Source organism: Cetorhinus maximus, chromosome 3 (assembly GCF_964194155.1).
Source record: "Cetorhinus maximus chromosome 3, sCetMax3.hap1.1, whole genome shotgun sequence".
Lineage (NCBI taxonomy): Eukaryota > Metazoa > Chordata > Chondrichthyes > Lamniformes > Cetorhinidae > Cetorhinus > Cetorhinus maximus.
In genome coordinates, this window is record NC_135881.1 from 52,263,022 (window position 1) to 52,282,893 (window position 19,872).

At 42.3% G+C, this 19,872-nt stretch overlaps 1 protein-coding gene across 1 annotated transcript in view; it reads left to right on the forward strand.

Moving 5' to 3' along the window:
• Nucleotides 1-19,872, forward strand: part of dnajc1 (DnaJ (Hsp40) homolog, subfamily C, member 1) — a 291,590-nt gene that overhangs the window by 83,561 nt on the left and 188,157 nt on the right. Inside the window, exon 4 of the mRNA XM_078538335.1 lies at nt 19,409-19,574. Within this exon, the coding sequence (XP_078394461.1) occupies nt 19,409-19,574 (166 nt within the window). The remainder of the gene's footprint in view (nt 1-19,408; nt 19,575-19,872) is intronic.

Sequence of the window (19,872 nt, forward strand, 5' to 3'; positions counted from 1 at the left end):
GTGGCGCATATGTTACTTGCCACTTAGCAGCCCAAACCTGTTTATTATCCAGATCTTGCTGCATATGTACTGCTTCAGTATCTGAGGAGTCATGAATGGTGCTGAACATTGTGCAATCATCAACGAACCCCACTCCTGACCTTATAATGGAAGGAAGGTCATTGATCTAACAGCTGAAGATGGTTGGGCTGAGAACTCTACCCTAAGGAACTCCTGCAGCAATGTCCCAAGACTGAGATGATTGACCTCCAACAGCCATCATTCTTTGTGCTAGGTATGACTCTAGGCACTAGTTCATCTATCTTATCTGAATGCACAAACCATCTGTAGTAAAAAAATAAAAGTAAAGGTTTTTATTTCTATTCCCTACAATGACCCTATTCGCTGATGTACATTTTTTTGTTAAGCTCTCTGTCTTTTCCTGTCCCACTCTGCCTGTCTTTACCCACATCACTAAACTGTTCGGATACCTCAACCTTTCTCTTTGGATTTCCAAGTCTACCTTCACTCGAACCAAAGTTGTTTATAAAAATTGTAAATAGTTGAGACCCCAGCACTTATCCTTGTGGCACTCCACTGGTTACAGCCTGCCAACCTGGAAATGGCCCATTTATCCCTACTATCTGCTTCTTGTTATCTAATAAACCACTGTCCATGATAATATGTTACCCCCTACACCATGAGCTCTTATTTTGCATAGTAACTTCTAATGTGGCATCTTATCAAGTGCTTTTTGGAAATCCAGGTACACCACATCTACAGGGTCCACTTGTTATGAAATCCATTTTTTCTGTGTCCTGGTGTGCTAAGTTAGCAGTAGGTAGAGATTGTGACAGTTAAGGTACAAGATGTTCCACCTGCTTGTTGTATTTGTTCCTGCCTGGTAACAAGGACAGGACCCTCTTAGAGTGTTTTGATAGGTCACCACATCAGTCCAAAGGTCACTGAACAGCCAGTTTGAGTCAGTCAGCCAGCATAATGGACAAAGACAGGGTACAGAAACAGGTCCTGGTTAAGTTAAGAAAAAAAGAAAGGAGCAGAGAATTAGGCTCCAAATTAGAGGAAGGGCTGCAGGGAGTAGATTTTAATTAAAGTGGGCAGTTGGGGCAAAGGTACCCCTTTGGAGTAGTGGTGTTCTGCTTGGTGTGGCTGAAGAGCTGAAATTGTGCTTATGAGTTAGTGTTCAAGTGTACTTGGAAATCCAGGGGAACAAAATCTCAGAAGGTAAGAATTAAACTCTGCGAGGTTGGCTGTCATTGAAGCCATCCAAGTTGGAGCGACGTTTGGAGAGAATTCCAAGGCGAGATCTTCGAAGATGAATATTAGAAACCCTCGTGAGAAATACTGAGTTTCAGTGAGATTGGTTGACTTAGCGTGACTAACGTCTGGGTGGGCTGTTAAGAAATCCATGGAATTCATTTTAATCGCATCTGTCATGTATTGTGTCATGTGGTATGTTCTACCACAGTGGGCTTGTTAATTCACATGTACCTCATACTTATCCTGAAAGTTGGAGTATAAGATATATATTGTAAATTGTTTTATCTTTTTGACCTGGTATAGTAAAGTTTATTTTTGTTTGTTCAAAACCCATGGAATCTTTTGCAATTTTTCACTGAGTTAAGTGTCTTGAATCTCAAACGTTATTGGTCCCTAACTGGATCTCATCAACAACCATGGGGCCTGGTCAAAGATCATAACACACTTTATCTATGTTACTTGTTACTTCCTCAAAGAACTTTAATAAATTAGTCAAACATGACTCCCTTTTCACAAAACCATGCTGACTCTGCCTAATTGCATTAAGATTTTCTAAATGCCCTGCAATAACCTCCTCAGCAATAGATTTTAGCATTTTCTCTATGATAGATAGAAGGCTAACTGGCCTGTAATCACTGCTTTCTGTCTCCTTCCTTTCTTGAATAGAGGCACGACATTTGCTATTTTCCAATCTGATGGGAACTTTCCAGAACCATGGGAATTTTGGAAAATTAAAACCAATGAACCTCCTATCTCCACGGACACTTAGTATAAAGTCCATCAGGTCCTGGTGACTCTGTCAACCTTCAGTTCTGATAGTTTCCTCAATATCCTTGCCCTGGTGATTGTAATTGCTGTAAGCTTCCCCACCAGCACCACCCAAACCTCCATGCCCCCTCCACCTGCCCTTCATCTCTTGATTTACAAGCATTTCTGGGATGGTATTTCTGTCTTCTACAGTGAAGACAGACACAAGATATCTCTGAAACGCTTCCTCAATTTCCTTCTTTTGCATTATTAATTTCCCACTTCTGTATAGGACCCACTCTCACTTTAGCTTTTGTTGCAGAAAATATTAAGATAGTTGAGAGGATGTTTTCTTTTAGTGCATCACCCACTTTTTAAAAGGTTTTTTCCTTCAAATTAAAAGTTGGATTTTTAAAAATGTATTGTTTTGTAGTGAAAATACATATTTAACTATTAAAACCTGTTCAATCCTTAGCCAAATTTTTCCTCTACTTTGGGGACTTGGCTCCTCGACGTTTATGTAATCATAACTAGCAATTGCCTTCTTAATACCCAGGCCACTTGGTCATACTTGATGTGCAAGGATATGGGGAAAGTGCAGGGGAGTGTACCTAACTGGATTGTACTCCGAAAGAGCTGGAGCAGACTGGATGGGCTAATGTTCTCCCCCCTGTGCTGTACTATTCTCAGTTCTATTCTTTGATCCGATTCCAGGTCAGTACTGTCAGCTAGTGTTGGCAGGCATAGGGCTAAGCCTGGTCCTACTTCATTTGATGTGCACGTGCAATCCCTGTCGAAAGCGCATGCTAGATAATGATCAGCATTGAGAACCCTGGCTAACTTTCCATTCCTAACTCCGTGGCACTGCTGACAAATTTAGCACATCTGCCACCTTGGCGAGATCAACTAACTAAATAATTGAGGCTGGCACACTCCAAAGGAAGAAATAATATTTTCTTTTACACCACCTCAGAATGCCCTAAAGTGTTTTACAGCCAAAGAATTACTTTTGAAGTGCTATCACTGTAGTTGCATGAGAAATCAACAGTCAATTTTTACAAAGCGAGGTCCCAAAAACGGCAATGAGATAATGACTAGAGTTTTCTTTAATGACCTTGGTTAAGAGAGAAATATTGGCCTGTACATTGCTGACTCTTTATTGACTAATGTCATGGTACATTTTAATGTGCTGCTGATAGGCCTCATTTTAACGTCGCATTCAAAATAATATTTTTAGTCACAATGGCTCAGATACATTCTGAATAATATTGCTGAGCCATTGGGGAGCCTTGTTTTTGTTATTGTAAAGTAGTAGTAAAAGCTCTATTTAAAAAATGTGTTCACTGAATACAGATGGCAATGCTTATAAAAATGCTTATTCTCGGAAACCTTTAGATTACTTAATGATGTGAAGCCAAAAATGCATTTTAAATGTGGACTGCATATGTCCCAATCTTGCTGCATTTTGGGCACACTCCAACATGGGTAAAACCTATTTTGTGATTTCATTTTCAAAATGTTATCAACACCTTTAGAACTGCTTTTGGATTATGTAATTGATTTCTGATGCAGCTTGTTCTGCTTACCAACGGTGACAACATTGATTGCTGTCAATTATTTCTTGACTGTGTGCCTGGCTGGAATCACCTCCCAGATTCTACTTGAACAGCTAATTTTACAGTAATTATACTTGGACATTTTGTAGTGGTGCACAGCATAGCTAATTTAATACTAATTCTACACATCCTACAAAATACCCAAGGATAATCAGAAACTGCTGGAAATGCAGTAAGCGAAAAGATGGTCTTTGTGTATCTTTGAACCTTGGTACATCGTTTGTAATTTTACTTGGGAGTGGGCAGTCTTCCGTTATGTTAAAGGGACCACGGTTGCAGAAGCTGTTTACCTGGGGGTGGGAGAGAAGGGGGATGGGGAGGGGAGGAAATTAAATATTGGCATGTAAACCCCTTTTTGGCATGCTTATATTCCCATATTTTGCAGAAATATTTTTGCATAATTCAGGTTGCTGATTTAACTATTTAGCAAATGTGCTGTACTTTATTGCACTTGAAAGGCCATGAGAACCCTCTTCTGTTTTATATATTGTTAGCTTCCCTTTTGTTTAAACTGCCAAATTAGTTTCACAAGTGTCACTTGATAAAGTTGCTCAGACTGAAACTTTATTTCATAGAATTAAAAAAAGTAATGAAATATGATAACTGGATCTTTTGTTTAGCTACCATTTTTATTTTGTTCCCTCTTCTCGCACCCCCTCCCCCCCCACCCAAAAACAAAGAAACCAATGTTTCAACCAGCACATAGAGAATCCAGCATAACAGAGTCTAAGAATGACAGTTTGGCTGAAAAAGGTTCAATGCTGACTGTAAAACTGGCCCAGCTTTCATGGCATGCATAGAAGTTACAACCTGAAAATAAGGTTATTTGGCATAATTGATACAATTTAGCATTACCTCTTCACTTGTGCAAATAGTCATATATGAATACCCTACTCCAGTCACGCATCATTCCTTTTTCTTTTATCTACCTGTCAAATTTAATCTTGAATGTTGACATAGTTTCTATCTCAACTACTGCCCTTGAAGTGTATTCCGTAGCTGCACAATTCTCTGCAGAGAAGTTTCTGTTCCTTCCTATTCTAAATCTCTTCCATTTAATCTTGTATCTGTGGCCCCTCATTCTAGATGTCTCAACTATTTATGGTTTTCTACTGTGTCCCATCCTTTCAGAATTTCAAACACTAATATTGCATCATCCAAAATTAGTGTTGTTCCAATATAAAAAATTCAAAGTCGTCTTTGCATTTGTGTTCTGTTGAACCAGGCAGCAACCAAGTGAACGTCTAAAGTTGCCGAGGAAGCCATACCATTGTATCAAGAAGAAGACCTAGTGCCATTAGGGAAGGAAACCTCCCATCCTTATTTGACTTTGTGTCCAGTATGTGACTCCAAATCCACGGCAAAATGACTGACTGACTCTTAACTGCTGTCTGAAATGGCTGAGCTAGCTACTCAGGTTTTATTTAAATTGCAATTTTTGTGGCAGTTTGATGCAACTAATGGGCTATCCAGCATCAAACTAGGCACTAGATTTGAACATTGAGGGCACACCCAACCCAGTTGACCCTGCAAAGTCCTCCTCTCTAACATCTGGGGACTTGTGCCAAAATTTGGCAAGCTGTCCACAGAACAGTTGAGCGACAGCCTGATTCTGTGAGTATGACTAGTGGTCAATGCCCCAGACTCATCTATATTCAACCCTGGGTATGTCCTGACCAATTGCTACGAATGGTGGCAGCACAGATGTGTACAGTCAGGTGGGTGGGGAAAGGGAATGGTCCTGTGAGTCCTCAACATTGACTCTGGACCCTATGAGCTTTCATGACATTAGGTCAAATATGAGCAAGGAAGCTTCCTGCTGATTACTACCTGTTGTCCTTCCTTAGCTGATGAATCAGTACTTCTCCAGGTGAGCACCACTTGGAAGAAGTACCAATAGTAGCAGGGGCCCAGAATGTACTTTGGGTGGGAGATTTCAATGTCCATCACTAAGAGTGGCTAGGTAGCAGCACTTCTTAGCAAACTGGCAGAGACTTGAAGGGCATAGCTACCAGACTGGCCCTGTGGCAGGTGGTTAGAGAACCAACACGAGGGAAAAACCTACTTTACCTCAACCATGTATCCATCTGTCACAGATGGATCTGTCTATGACTGCATTGGTAGGACTGACAATAGCAGTCATTGTGGAGATGAAATCCCATCTTCACACTGAAGACCTTCTCCATTGTGTTGTGCTGCACTACCAAGTGCTAAATGGGATTGATTCAGAAGAAATCTAACAGTTTGAAACTAGATATTTTTGAGGCTCAGTGGACCATCAGCAGCAGCAGAATTGTATTCCAGTGCAATCTGTAACCTCATGCCTTGCATATTTCTTACTCCACATTTACTGTCAAGCCTAGGAACCAACCCAGGTTTCAATGAGAAATGTAGGAGAGCGTGCCAGGTGGAAGCACCAGGTGTACCTGAAAATGAGATGTCCAATTTGATGAAGCTGTAACATAGAATATGTATACAAAACAGCAGAAGCAGAATGCTATAGACACAAGCTAGGCAATTTCCAAAGCTAATGGATCTGACTAAAGCTTGGCAGCCCTGCCAATCCACTCGTGAATGGTGGTAGATAATTAAACAACTAATGGGAGGAGGTGGTTCCATGAACATTCCATCCTCTGATGGCAAAGCCCAGCATGTGGGTGCAAAAGACAAGGTTAATGAGTTTGCAGAAGTGTTGAGTGAATGATCCATATCTGCCTTTTCCTAAGATCCCATTATTACATGTGCCGGTAATAGCCAATTCAATTCACTCCACATGATATGAGCTAATTGGATGCAGCAAAAGTTATGAGCCCCAACAAGTCATAGAGCCGAAGACTTGTAACCCAGAACTAGCCAAGCTGTTCCAGTAAAGTTGCAACACTGGCATCTACTGGACAGTATGGAAAATTGCCCAATTTGCAACAGGACAATCCAATACAGACGATTGCTGTTTCCCCTTCATCAACCTACTCTCATTTGTCAGCAAAGTGATGGAAGGCGTCATCCACAGTGCTATCAAGTGGCAGTTTCTCACCATCTATCTGCTTACCAGTGCTATGTTTGGGTTCTGCCAGGGCCACATGGCTCCAGACTTCTTTACCGCCTTGGTTCAAACATGGGCAAGAGAGCTGAATTTCAGAGGTGAGGTGGCATCAAGGCAACTTTTGACCAAGTGTGGCAACAAGAAGTCCTAGTAAAATTGAAGTCAAGTGGAAATTGGGGAAAAAAAATTCTACTGGATGTAGCCATATATAGCACTAGCCATATATAACACAAGTCAGTGGCTCTCCTTCTAAGAAAATATCAGAAGTGGGGATGATCACAAGACCTGGACAACATCCAAACTTGCTTTTATGAGTGGCAAGTACCATTTATGCCATACATGCTTGGTAATGACCATCACCAACAAAACCTGGTTGGGAAATCTAGAACTAGGGATCATAGTCTCAATAAGGGATCAGACACTTGGGGTCGAGATGAGGAATAATTTCTTCACTCAAAGGGTTGCAGATCTTTAGAATTGTCTACCCCAGAGGACTGTGGATGTTCTGTGGTATTGATTAATAGATTTTTGGATATTGAGGGCATTAAGGGATATGGTGATAGGTTGAGAAGGTGGAAGGTGATATGCATAAGAATATAAGAAATAGGAACGGGAGTAGGCTGATTTTCTACCTAAACTCCACCTTCCCAACCTACCACCAGTGCTATTAGGTAGCAAGTTCCAGGATTTTGACCCAGCAATGATAAAGGAACATTGATGTATTTTGAAGTCAGGGTAGTACATGACTTGGAGGTAGTCATGTTCTCATGTGCCTCTTGCCTTGGTTCCTTTAGATAGTAGAGTTTGAAGATTTGGGAGGCACTGTTGAAGAAACTTTGGCGAGTTACAGCAGTGCATCTTGTACACACACTGTATAGCTACATTGCATTAGTTTAGTTGGTGGGTGGGTGCGAACCAAGCAGGCTGCTTTGTCCTGGATGATGTCGAACTGCACTTCACCTGTCTGGAGGAGATCAGCACCAACAACAGTTAAAGAGTATTCTATTACACGCCTGACCTATGCCTTGTACATGGTGGAAAGACTTCAGGAGATAAATCACTTGCCACAGAATACCAAGCCTCTGACCTGCTCTTGTAGCAACAGTATGTGGCTGATCTAGTTAATTTTCTGATCAATGGCGATCTCCTCCCCCCACCGCCCACCCCCAGGATATTGATTGTGAGGAATTCGACAATGGTAATGCCATCGCCTACACCACATGCATTGCAGTGGTTCACCAACATATTCTTGAGGACAATTAGAAATGGGCAATAAATGTTGATCTTGCCCACTAATTGAGGTTAATTGTTTCACTTCTATTGGGCTGAGATCAACTTTATTAAGATTACCTAGAAATGAATCCTGGAAGCTCTGTGGCCCAGCTACTCAATGGATAGAATTACTGAGCTTTTGGCAGAACTTCAAGATACTGTTTTTGCTCATGAGTAAGAGAAGGCTTTCAGAGCTCATGGTCTGAGATTGGGACTTCAGGCACTTGCTGAAATATTGTTTACAAAAGCTGAAATTTTCAGCCAGTAAAATTGGAAAAAAAGAAAGACTTGTATTTATATAGTGCCCTTGATAGCAAACACCCCAAAACACTTTATAGTCAATGAAGTACTTAATTTTGAAGTGTAGTCACTGTTGATGGAAACACAGCAACCAATTTGTTCACAGCAAGCTCCAACAAACAGAAATGTAATAATGACCAGGTAATATAGTTTTGTGAAGTTGACAGAAATAAATATTGGCCAGGACATGGAGCAAAACTTCTGTGTTCCACTTCGAAATAGTGCCATGGGATCTTTAACGTCCATCTGAGAGAGGGCCTAGGTCTGATCCAAAAGATGGCACATCTGGCTTTGCAGCACTCCCTCAGTACTGGAGTGTCAGCCTTGATTTTTGTGCTGAAGTCCTGGAGTGGGATTTAAACACACAATCTTCTGACTTGGAGACAAGAGTGCTACCAGCTGAACCATTTCTTTTGGTTCTCCATTGCACCTAACTCCAGATAGCACGGATCCCATTAACCTTCACCAGAAAAGGTGGCATGTAACTTCAGTGTCCTACTTAACCTGGAACTTGACTTTTCTAACAACTTTGTGTTCATTGCCAAGGCCACATTTTTCTACTTCTGGGATATTGCCAATGATGCCATTCTGCTCAATTGTTGCCAAAATCCTAATCCCGTTTTCATTAGCTCCAAGAGTGATTTCTCTAATACCTTTTTTTTGTAGACTCTCCTACTTTGCTGTTAACAAAGTTCATATTTGAACCCCCTTGTGAAGTCATGCACATGCTATTTCTTGCCCTTGCCAAGCTCCTTTGGCTTCCTGTTCTCCATTTTATCAATTTCCATTGAGTAGTCCTTCAAAATACTGCATGTTCCTGTTCTATTCTACCTGAGTTACCACCTCCAGCCAATCCTTCATTCACCTTGGAACATTTTTCTTGTTCCTCCTCCCTCCATTCCTCCTCAGCTGGAATATTGTGTCCAGTTTTGGGCACCGCACTTTAGGAAGGATGCAAAGGCATTAGAGAGAATGGTTCCAGGGATGAGGATCTTCAGTTGGTTAGATTATAGAATTTGGGACTCTATTCCTTGGAGAAGAGAAGGTTGAGAGGAGATTTGATAGAGGTATTCAAAATTGTGAGGTTTCTGGTCAGAGTAAATGGGGAGAAAGTATTTCTATTGGTGGAAAGATCAAGAACAAGAGGGCACAGATTTAAGGTAATTGGCAAAAGAAGTATGGCGACATGAGGAAAAGATTTTTTGCACAGCAAGTGGTTAGGCTCTGGAATGCACTGCCTGAGAGTAGGGTGGAGGCAGGGTCATTTGAGGCATTCAAGAGGGAATTGGATTATTATCTGCAAAGGAAGAATGTGCAGGGTTACAGGGAAAAGACAGAGGAGCCAGTGCAGATATTATGGGCTAAATGGCCTCTTTCTATGCTGTAACCATTCTGTGATTCCACTGCTGTTGGTCATTCACTCAGCATCTTCCTCTTTGGAGCCACTTTGCTACCTTTTTATTCATTTTTTAGAAACTTCTTAAAGTTGTTGATAATACTTTTCTACGCCTGCATATTTCCTATTTTCTACTCCACAATTTCCACCCCTACTTGTAAAAACTCCAGGACATTTTTTTCTACCTGAGTGGTGGAGTAAGGATATTTGCAGAATTCCCAGTTAGTGAATGTAATGTGACATTCCATTTTCTCTTGCACACAAGTAGACCAGTGCAAGCCATTCATTCTGAGAAACTGATCTCTAGTATACTGTGTAATCCACAGTCAAGCTCTTCGTACATGCTTATCTGTCTTGAATGTCTCTGCATTTGCTAATTCTCCTGGACAGTGAGAGATTGTTTTCTTAAACTGGTCCATACATGATAAACTGTAGGAATTTATATGGTGCTTGTAAAAGCTTAGACAGCGGACAAGACTGTCCATCAGGTTTTCTGTTGGCGCATTTGCAAGCATTATTTCAATATTTTTGATTTAAAAGCGTAGTGTTATGAACATATGAATCTTCTATTTTATAACACATATTACATTATATTTGCAGACATTGAAAGAATAAGTTACACTTCACATTAACTTTATGCAATGCATTATTATTTTAATGTGACAAACTGAGTAAGTAAATCAAACATAAGTTTTTACTTTGCCAGTTTTTGGAAACTGCTGTTAAATTTCTCACCATGCTTAAAATTTTGATGCCATAATTATTAATGCAATTTAGAGATGCAGCTACAAATTTCAATTTTATAGTTGGAAAATTTGTAAATTAAATGGCAGTATGTCAAGTATGGTGTTTAACAGAAAATAGAAAGTAATTTTTTTCAAGAAAATTGAGGTTTTAAAAGCTACAATAAATATACCTGATAGATTTGGAATTTTGCTTTCATATCCAGCAGAAGAAATGTTAATTTGAAAAGTATCTACACAAATATTTTGAGTGCAAATGAGGTTTTGCAGTATAATCCTACCTTGTAATTTTCTATCATTTTCAAATTCCATTCTGTAAAAGGTGGCCATTTGGCTTTTCATATCTGTGCTGGCCCTCTGAAGGAACAATTCACCCAGTGCAATTCCTCTGCTTGTGGCCCCGCAAATTTTTCCTTTTCAGATAATGATCCAATTCCCTTTTGAATGCCTTGATTGAACCTGCCTCCACCACACACTCAGGAATTCCAGATCCCAATCACTCACTGTGTGGGAAAAGTGTTTTTCCTCGTGTCGCCATTACTTCTTTTACCAATTATTTTAAATCTGTGTCCTCTGGCTCTTGATTCTTCCACCAATGGGAACAGTCTCTTCCTATCTACTCTGTCCAGACCCTCATGATTTTGAATACCTCTATAAAATCTCCTCTCAGCCTGCTTTCCGCTAAGGAAAGCAGTCCCAACTTCCCCAATCTTTCTACGTAACTGATGTTCCTCATCCCTGGAACCATTCTCGTGAATCTTGTGCACCCTCTCCAATGCCATGACGTCTTCCCTACAGTGTGGTGCCCTGAACTGGGCACTATACTCAGTTGAGGCCGAACCGGTGTTTTATACACGTTTAGCACAACATCCTTGGTTTTGTGCACTATGCCCCTATTGATAAAGCCCTGGACGCCATACGCTTTATTAACCGCTCTGTCAACCTGTCTTGCCACCATTAATCATTTATACACATATACACCCAGGTCCCTTTGCTCCTGCACCCTCTTTAAATTGTACCCTTTATTTTCTGTAATATAAAAACAAAATACTGTGGATGCTGGAAATCTGACATAAAAACTAAGTGCTGGAAATACTCAGGTTTGGCAGCATCTGTGGAGAGAGAAACAGTTAACGTTTAGAGCTGAATATGACTCTTCAGAACTGAAGGTAGAAATGTGGTGGGTTTTATGCTGTTGAAAGGAGAAAGAACAAAAGGAGAAGTCTGGGATAGGGTACAGGGTAAAGCAGATTAAATGACAACGATGTCATGGAACAAAAGGTGAAGAGTGGTAATGGTTATAGCAAAGAAATAAAGCATTTGTCCAGAGTGAGTGCGAATGGCAGAATAATGAGCAGTTCTCATAGGAAGGATGTGATTGCATTGGAGGGGGTGTGGAGGAGATTCACCAGGATGTTGCCTGGGATGAAACATTTAAGTTATGAAGAGAGGTTGGATAGACTTGGATTGTTTTCGTTGGAGCAGAGAAGACTGAGGGGGCGACCTGATCAAGGTGTACAAGATTATGAGAGGCATGGACAGGGTGAATAGGGAGCAGCTGTTCCCCTTAGTTGAAGGGTCAGTCACAAGGGGACATAAGTTCAAGGTGAGGGGCAGGAGGTTTAGGGGGGATGTGAGGAGAAACTTTTTTACCCAGAGGGTGGTGACGGTCTAGAATGCTCTGCCTGGGAAAGTGGTGGAGGCGGGTTGCCTCACATCCTTTAAAAAGTACCTGGAACCATTTTTGCGAATCTTTTCTACACTCTCTAATGCCTTCATATCTTTCCTAAAGCCCATATTTGGATAATTGAATTCTCCATTGTAGCTACTCTATAATTCTTGAACTGCACTGTAATTTCCTTGCACATTTGTACCTCTACATCTTTCTCACTAGTTGGTGGGCTATAGACTACACTGCGAAATGTAATTGCATCTTTTTGTTCCTTAAGCAAGTCCAATAAATTCTGCCCTTGACCCATCCTGGAATATCACCCCTCTCCAGCACCACAATGTTCATAGGACTTGGGAGCAGGAGTAGACTATTTGGCCCTTTTAAGCCTCCTTGGCCATCGACATGATCATGGAAGATCTGATTGTGGTCTCAACTCCTTTCCTGTCTGCCCCCGATAACCCTTGAGTCACTTGTCAGTCAAAAACCTGTCTAACTTCACCTTGAATAAATTCAGTAACCCGGCCTCCACTGCTTTCTGGAGAAGAGAATTCCACAGGCTAACAATCCTCTGAGAGAAAAAAGTCTCCTCATCTTAGTCTTAAAAGGGAGACCTCTTATTTTAAAACTGTTTCTCCTAGTTCTAGACTTCACCCACAAAAGGAAACATCCCCCCCTACTTGCCTAGCTGCCTTGGTGTTATCGGCAAATTTAGCTACCACATATTTAGTAGCTCATCCAAGTCATTGATATAGATCATAAATAGTTGAGGCTCCAACACTGACCCTTGTGGCACTCCACAAGTTACAACTTGACAACCTGAAAATTACCCATTCAATATTGCCGCCCATCCTCCTTTCCTTCCTTTCATGTCTTTCTAACACCTTTTATCCTGGAATATTTAATAACCAGGCCCCTCTTTGAGCCAGGCCTCTGTTTGCCAAAGCATATTTCCATCTGTGTCTGCAACTCACAGAATGCACTGTAACCCTAATTTAGACTTTATTACTTTTCCTCTTACACTGAACTTCCTAATACCTTATTATTTCCTATTCTAGTACTATCTGTCTCTCCCAGTACTCTATGCACCTTGATATCCTTCTCTAGTATTACCTCCTGGTTCCCACACCTCTGCCAAGTTAGCTTCAACCCTACCCAATAGCACTAGTAAAGCACCCTGCAAGGAAATTGGTCCCGGTTCTGTTTAGGCGCAACTGGTTCGGCATGTACAGGTCCCATTTCCCTCAGAACTGGTTCCAATGTTCCCAGAACCTAAAGTCTGCTTCCTGCACCATCTCTTCAGCCATGCATTCATCTGCTCTATCCTCCCATTTTTAGACTCACTTGTGTACGGAGTAATCCGGAGATTATACTTGAGGTCTTGCTTGTAAATTTGCTAGCTTGTTCCCTAAATTCTGACTTCAGGTACAAATCCCGCTTTCATATTGGTACCAACAATATAGAAACACAACCACTGGCGTTCACCCTCCACTCTCCAGGTACTCTGGAACCATTCAGTGACATCCTTGACCCTGGCACCAGGGAGGCAACATAGCATCCTGGATTCATTTTGGCTGCAGAAAGACCAGTCTGTTCTCCTAACCATCAAATCTCCCATCACTGTTGCTATTCCAGTTTTCTTCGTGCCTCCCTTTTTAGCGGAGTACTTTGTATATATCTTTATTAGAGGAGGGATCCTGTCCACATCACAACGTAGGAGGAAATAGCCTACCAATTGAACATGATAAATAAAGAGGCAGCACTTAAAAGCTTGGCAGTGTTCACAAAAGAAATGTTATTCAGTCCGAATGGGATGCATCTTCTGTTGAGGGAAGTAAAGGTAGAGTTTGCAGAGTATCTGCCACAATTTTCCAGTCCTCCATGGGTATGTGAATCGTGCCAAAAAACTGAGGATTACAAATAAACCCCTGTTCAAAATAAAAGGGAGAGGGATAAGCCTGGCAAATATATGCCAATCAGCCCACTGTTGATACGGAAACTTTGAGGCATTAATCTGGAACAAAATTCTTGGCACTTGGGGAAAAATATGGGTTAATAAATGAAAGCCAGCACAGAATTGTTAAAGGTAAATTGTATTTGATTAACATGAGACTGATTCTGCCGATGTACAAAGCTGTGGGTAATGAAGTATATTGCAATGCATTGGTGCATCTGTGCTGGTATTAAAATAGCAGATACTCAGACTCATCTCGAGCGATATCATGGAAAATCTGGCCGGGGTAATAACTACCTTGAATATTTCAGAATTGGATTGTTGTAAAAAAGCGCACTTTAAGCTATCTGTTTATTATAAGACAATAAGATGTAGGAGCAGAGAGTGCGAGAGGAGGACCCTGGGACAGGCAGTCAGCAGCACCTAGAAAAGAGTACGCGAGGAGAACCCTGGGACAGGCAGTCAGCAGCACCTAGAGGATCTAGTCCATCTAGAGGATCGAGTCTATACTCAAGTAGGAGTGAGGGTAAAATTAAAAACAAGGTTCCATATTCTATTTAGTAAAGATATTCCTGGGGAGCTCAGTCCCATGATTTGCACATCCTGTGCTATGTGGGAAATCCTAGATCCTCCTGGCAGCCCATGTGTGCAGGAGGTGCCTCTGACTGGAGCAACTTGAGCTCCGGGATTTGGAGCTTGAGCAGCAGCTGGGGGCAATATGGTGCATTCATGAGGCTGAGAGGTTCCTGGATAGCACATTTCAGGACGAGGTCATCCCGCAGCTTAAGGATGTGCAAACAGAGAGGGAATGGGTGACCGCCAGACAGAAGAAGTGGATCAGGTAGGTAGTGAGGGAATCCCCTGAGTGCATCTAGCTCGCAAACCGTTTTTTGGCCTTGGAAAATGGTGAGAGTGATGGTTCCTCTGTGGAGGCCGACCAGAGCCAAGGCCATGGCACTGTGGGTGGTCCAGCTGCTTGGGGGGAGGAAGAAGTGTGGAAGGGCAACAGTGGTAGGAGATTCATTAGTGAGGGGAGTAGGTAGGCACTTCTGCGGCTGTAGACATGAATCCAGGATGGTATGTTGTCTCCTGGGTGCCAGAGTCAAGGATGTCACGGAATGGCTGCAGGTCATTCTGAAGGGGGAGGATGAACAGCCAGCGGTCACGGTCCATGTTGGGACCAATGACTAAGGAAGAAAGAGAAATGAGGTTCTGCAAGCAGACTTTAGGGAGTTAGGTAGGAAATTGAAAAGCAGGACTTCAAAGGTAGTAATCTCCGGATTACTCCTGGTGCCATGCAGGATTGAGCAGATGAATGTGTGGCTGGAGTGATGGTGCAGGAGGGAGGGCTTTAGATTCTTGGGGCTTTGGGACTGTTTCTGGGGGGTGTGGGACCTGTACAAGTTGGACAGGTTACATCTGAACAGGGGATGGGACCGACATCCTCGCGGGGAGGTTTGCTAATGCTGTTGGGGCGGGGATGGGTCCTGGAAAAGTAGCTCAGAGGGGAGAGAAGCTGGGATGGAATTAGAGTTAAAACACTAGTGAGTGAGTCTGGAAGACAGAGGAAATATAGGCTAGATAAGAAAGAAGAGAGTTTAGCAAGGCTAAATGGAATATATTTTAATGCAAGGAGCCTGAGGAATAAGACAGACGAGCTGAGGGCACAGGCACGTGGGAGTATGATATCATAACTATGACCGAGACATGGCTAAAAGGGCTAGATTGGCAGCTCAACATTCCTGGTTATAGGGTATTCAGTGAGATAGAGAGGGGGATAGAAGAGGAGGGGGAGTTGCAATATTGATCAAGGAATAGGGGCGAGGAGAGATGATATCTTGGAAGGATCATCAAATGAGGCCATATGGGTAGAAGTAAAAAACACAAAAGGAGCAAATGCGCTGTTGGGTGTGCACTATAGGCCCCCAAACAGTCAGGGAGAGATAGAGGATCAAATATGTAATCAAATTTCAGAGAAGTGTAAGAATGATGAGGCAGTAATAATAGGGGATTTTAACTACCTAGATATTAACTGGGATAGCTTTAGTGTGCAAGGTAGGGAGGGAGCAAAATTCTTAAGTTGCATCCAGGCGAACTTTTTTAGCCAGTTTGTCGAAAGCCCAACAAGGGAGGGGGCAGTTCTGGACCCAACATTCAGAAATGAGCCCAAGCAGGTGGAAGGCCTATCAGCAGGGGAGCATTTTGGAGATAGTGACCATAACTCAGTTAGATTTAGGGTAGTTATGGAAAAGGATAAGGTTAGGCCGGGAGTAAAAGTTCTAAACTGGGGAAAGGCTAATTTTACTAAGATGAGATACAATTTGGCCCAAGTGGACTGGGAGCAGCTACTTACAGATAAAATTGTGTCAGGAGCAGTGGGAGGGGTTCATGGAGGTAATAGCGAGAGTACAGGGAAAATATGTTCCGTAAAGACAAAGTGGGGCCAAGTCCGGAGAACCCTGGATGTCAAGGGACATAAAAGTTCGGATTAAGAATAAAGGAGAAGCTTATGGCAGATACCGAGGGCTCAATACGGCAGAGTCCTTAGAGGAGTATAACAAGTGCAGAGGGGAACTTAAAAAGGAAATTAGGAAAGCTAAAAGTGTGCATGAGAAAGCATTGGTGGGTAAAATAAAGGAAAACCCAATGGAGTTTTACAATTATATAAAGATAATAACCAGGGAAAGCCTGTTGGGGACCATAGAGGTAATCTGTGTGTGGCCCTGGAAGATGTAGGCACAGTCCTCAATGAATTCTTTGCATTGGTCTTCACAATGGAAAGGACAATGCAGCTATAGACATCTGGGTGGAGGATTATGAAATATTAGAGGAAATTAACAGAGAAAGTGGGTTTAGCGGCCTTAAAAGTGGATAAACCTGCAGGCCCGGATGAGTCGTATCCCAGGCTGTTGAGGGAGGCAAGGAAAGAGATATCGGGCCCTGGCAGTAATTTTCAAATCCTCTCTGGCCACAGGTGAGCTGGAGGACTGCTAACGTTGTCCCATTATTAAAAAAGGGAGGAAGGGATATACCAGGAAATTACAGGCCAGTCAGTCTAACCTCGGTGGTGGGGAAGTTACTAGAAAGAATTCTGAGGAACAGAATATATCTGCACGTGGAGAGACATTGATTAATCAGGGATAGTCAGCATGGATTTGTTAAGGGAAGGTCATGTTTGAAAAATTTGATCAATTTTTTTGAGGTAACCAGGAGTATTGATGAAGGTAATGCATTTGATGTGGTCTACATGGACTTTAGCAAGGCTTTTGATAAGGTCCCTCATGGCAGACTGGTCAAGAAAGTAAGAGCCCATGGGTTCCAAGGCAAAGTGGCACATAGAATTCAAAATTGGCTGAGAGGCAGGAAGCAGAGAGTGATGGTAGAGGGATATTTCTGTGACTGGAAGTCTGTGCCCGTGGCAGTCTGTGGCCCGTGGCAGTCTGTGGCCCGTGGCAGTCTGTGGCCCGTGGCAGTCTGTGGCCCGTGGCAGTCTGTGGCCCGTGGCAGTCTGTGGCCCCTGGCAGTCTGTGGCCCCTGGCAGTCTGTGGCCCCTGGCAGTCTGTGGCCCCTGGCAGTCTGTGGCCCCTGGCAGTCTGTGGCCCCTGGCAGTCTGTGGCCCCTGGCAGTCTGTTCCTGGTGGGGTTCCACAGGGCTCGGTGCAGGGGCCCTTGCTGTTTGTGGTGTACATAAATGATTTGGACGGAAATGTAAGGGATATGATCAAGTTTGCAGATGACATGAAAATTGGTAGGGTGGTAAATAGTGAGGAGGATATCCGTAAACTGCAGGAGGATATCAATGGGCTGGTCAGGTGGGCAGAGACGTGGCAAATGGGATTCAACCCAGAAAAGTGTGAGGTAATGCACTTGGGGAGGGCCAACAAGGCAAGGGATTACACTATGAATGGTAGGACCCTGGAAAGTACTGAAGATCAGAGGGACCTTGGTGTGCATATCCACAGACCCCTGAAGGTAGCAGGGCAGGTAGATAAGGTGGTTAAGGAGGCATACGAGATACTTGCCTTTATTAGCTGAGGCATAGAATACAAGAGCAGGAACAATGCTGGAACCGTAAAATGCTGGTTAGGCCACAACTGGAGTACTGCGTGCAGATCTGGTCACCACATTATAGGAAGGATGTGATTGCAGAGGAGAGAGTGCAGAGGAAATTTACCAGGATGCTGCTGAGGCTGGATGGTCTGAGCTATAAGGAAATATTGGATAGGCTGGCGTTGTTTTCCTTGAAGCAGCGAAGGTTGAGAGGGGACCTGATAAAGGTGTATATGATTATGAGGGGCATAGTTAGGGTGGATAGGAAGGCACTTTTTCCATTAGTAGAGGGGTCAATAACCAGGGGGCATAGATTTAAGACAAGAGGTAGAAGGCTAAGCAGGGAGTTGAGAAACTTTTTCACCCAGAGGGTGGTGGGAGTCTGGAACTCACTGCCTGAGAGGGTTGTTGAGTCAGAAGCTCTTGTAACAGTTAAGAAGTATTTAGATATTTACTTGCGTTGCCATAGCCTCCAAGGCTATGGGCCAAGCGCTGGAAAGTGGAATTAGTGTAGTCAGATCTTTGTTGACTGGCGTGGATACAATGGGCCGAATGGCCCTTTGTGTGCTGTAAATGCCTGAGAGAATTAGGCCATTTGGCCCATTGAGTGTACTCTGCCATTCAATGAGATGCTCTGCCATTCCATGAGACTTAAAAGATGGCTAGATGATTTTTTCCAAGATATTTGGTAGTGCTGCTTTTCATCTAGCCACTAGGAGGTGCCTAGGCATGGCCAGGAGTTGCAAACCCATTTTAACATCCTCATGAACCTGGGAAGTACCTGAAAAGGGGAAGTACTCAGTGACCATGGAGCAGCACATTCACCACCATGCTGCTGTTTAAGTTAAAACTATCTATATTTTGCTTGTGCAACAGCATATCCAGCAATCAGAGGCATCTCCATTTTGTTTTTCCTTTCAATGTAATGCTTGTCTCCTGAAAGTTATGGGGCTTTTTTCAACTTGTGGATTAAATGAGTTGAGTATATTTTGCATGAAATTGACATGATTTTCTTTTGTAAATGGCAATTGGTCAAACTCACCTTGAATGCAGCTATTAACATGCTTAGAAATAATACAATGGTGTAACTAAACTGTTAGTGCCACAGGCCTACTATTTGTTGGATCAAAGACAACCTGCAGAGCAGTTTCTGAAATTTTCTTTATTCTTGGATGAAATCCCTACCCACAGACGTAGTGCATGGAGTGTAAGTTTTTAGTTTGTGCCAAAACTTGAGTATTAAGCAATTGACATAAATTACAAAACATTCTTGAAAGGAGAATATTTTTTAATTCACGATTCTCTGCAACAGCCTTTCAGATATTTAGATTGTACTTTTATTTTTTCTCTTGTTTGCAGATATGATGAAGTTTTGGAAAATGGCCTGCCGGATTGGCGACAGCCTGTTTTCTACTACCGGAGAGTGAGAAAGATGAGTAATGTGGAACTTTCACTGCTGCTTTTCATTATCCTGACTGTGGGGCATTATGCTGTGGTTTGGTCAATTTACTTTGAGAAACAACTGGTAAGTTTATGTGGATACAGGATAGAGCATGCTGTTTTGAGGAAAAATGTTATTTAACATAATAATATTCTAAAAAATATAAATCAGCATTTGTAAACCATCACCCTGCCAATCTCCATGGATAGTGTCTTATTGTTAAAAGTCCATACAACAAGTTTAAATGTGTGTATTAATATACATTGCAGAATGTTGTAGTAGATGAATATTCTGATTTACAAACTTCTTTCTGGTATTGCACATTTTGTTGAACTTTGAATTTTAGCAGGAATATGTGTGTGTATGTGTTTGTTTTCTATGC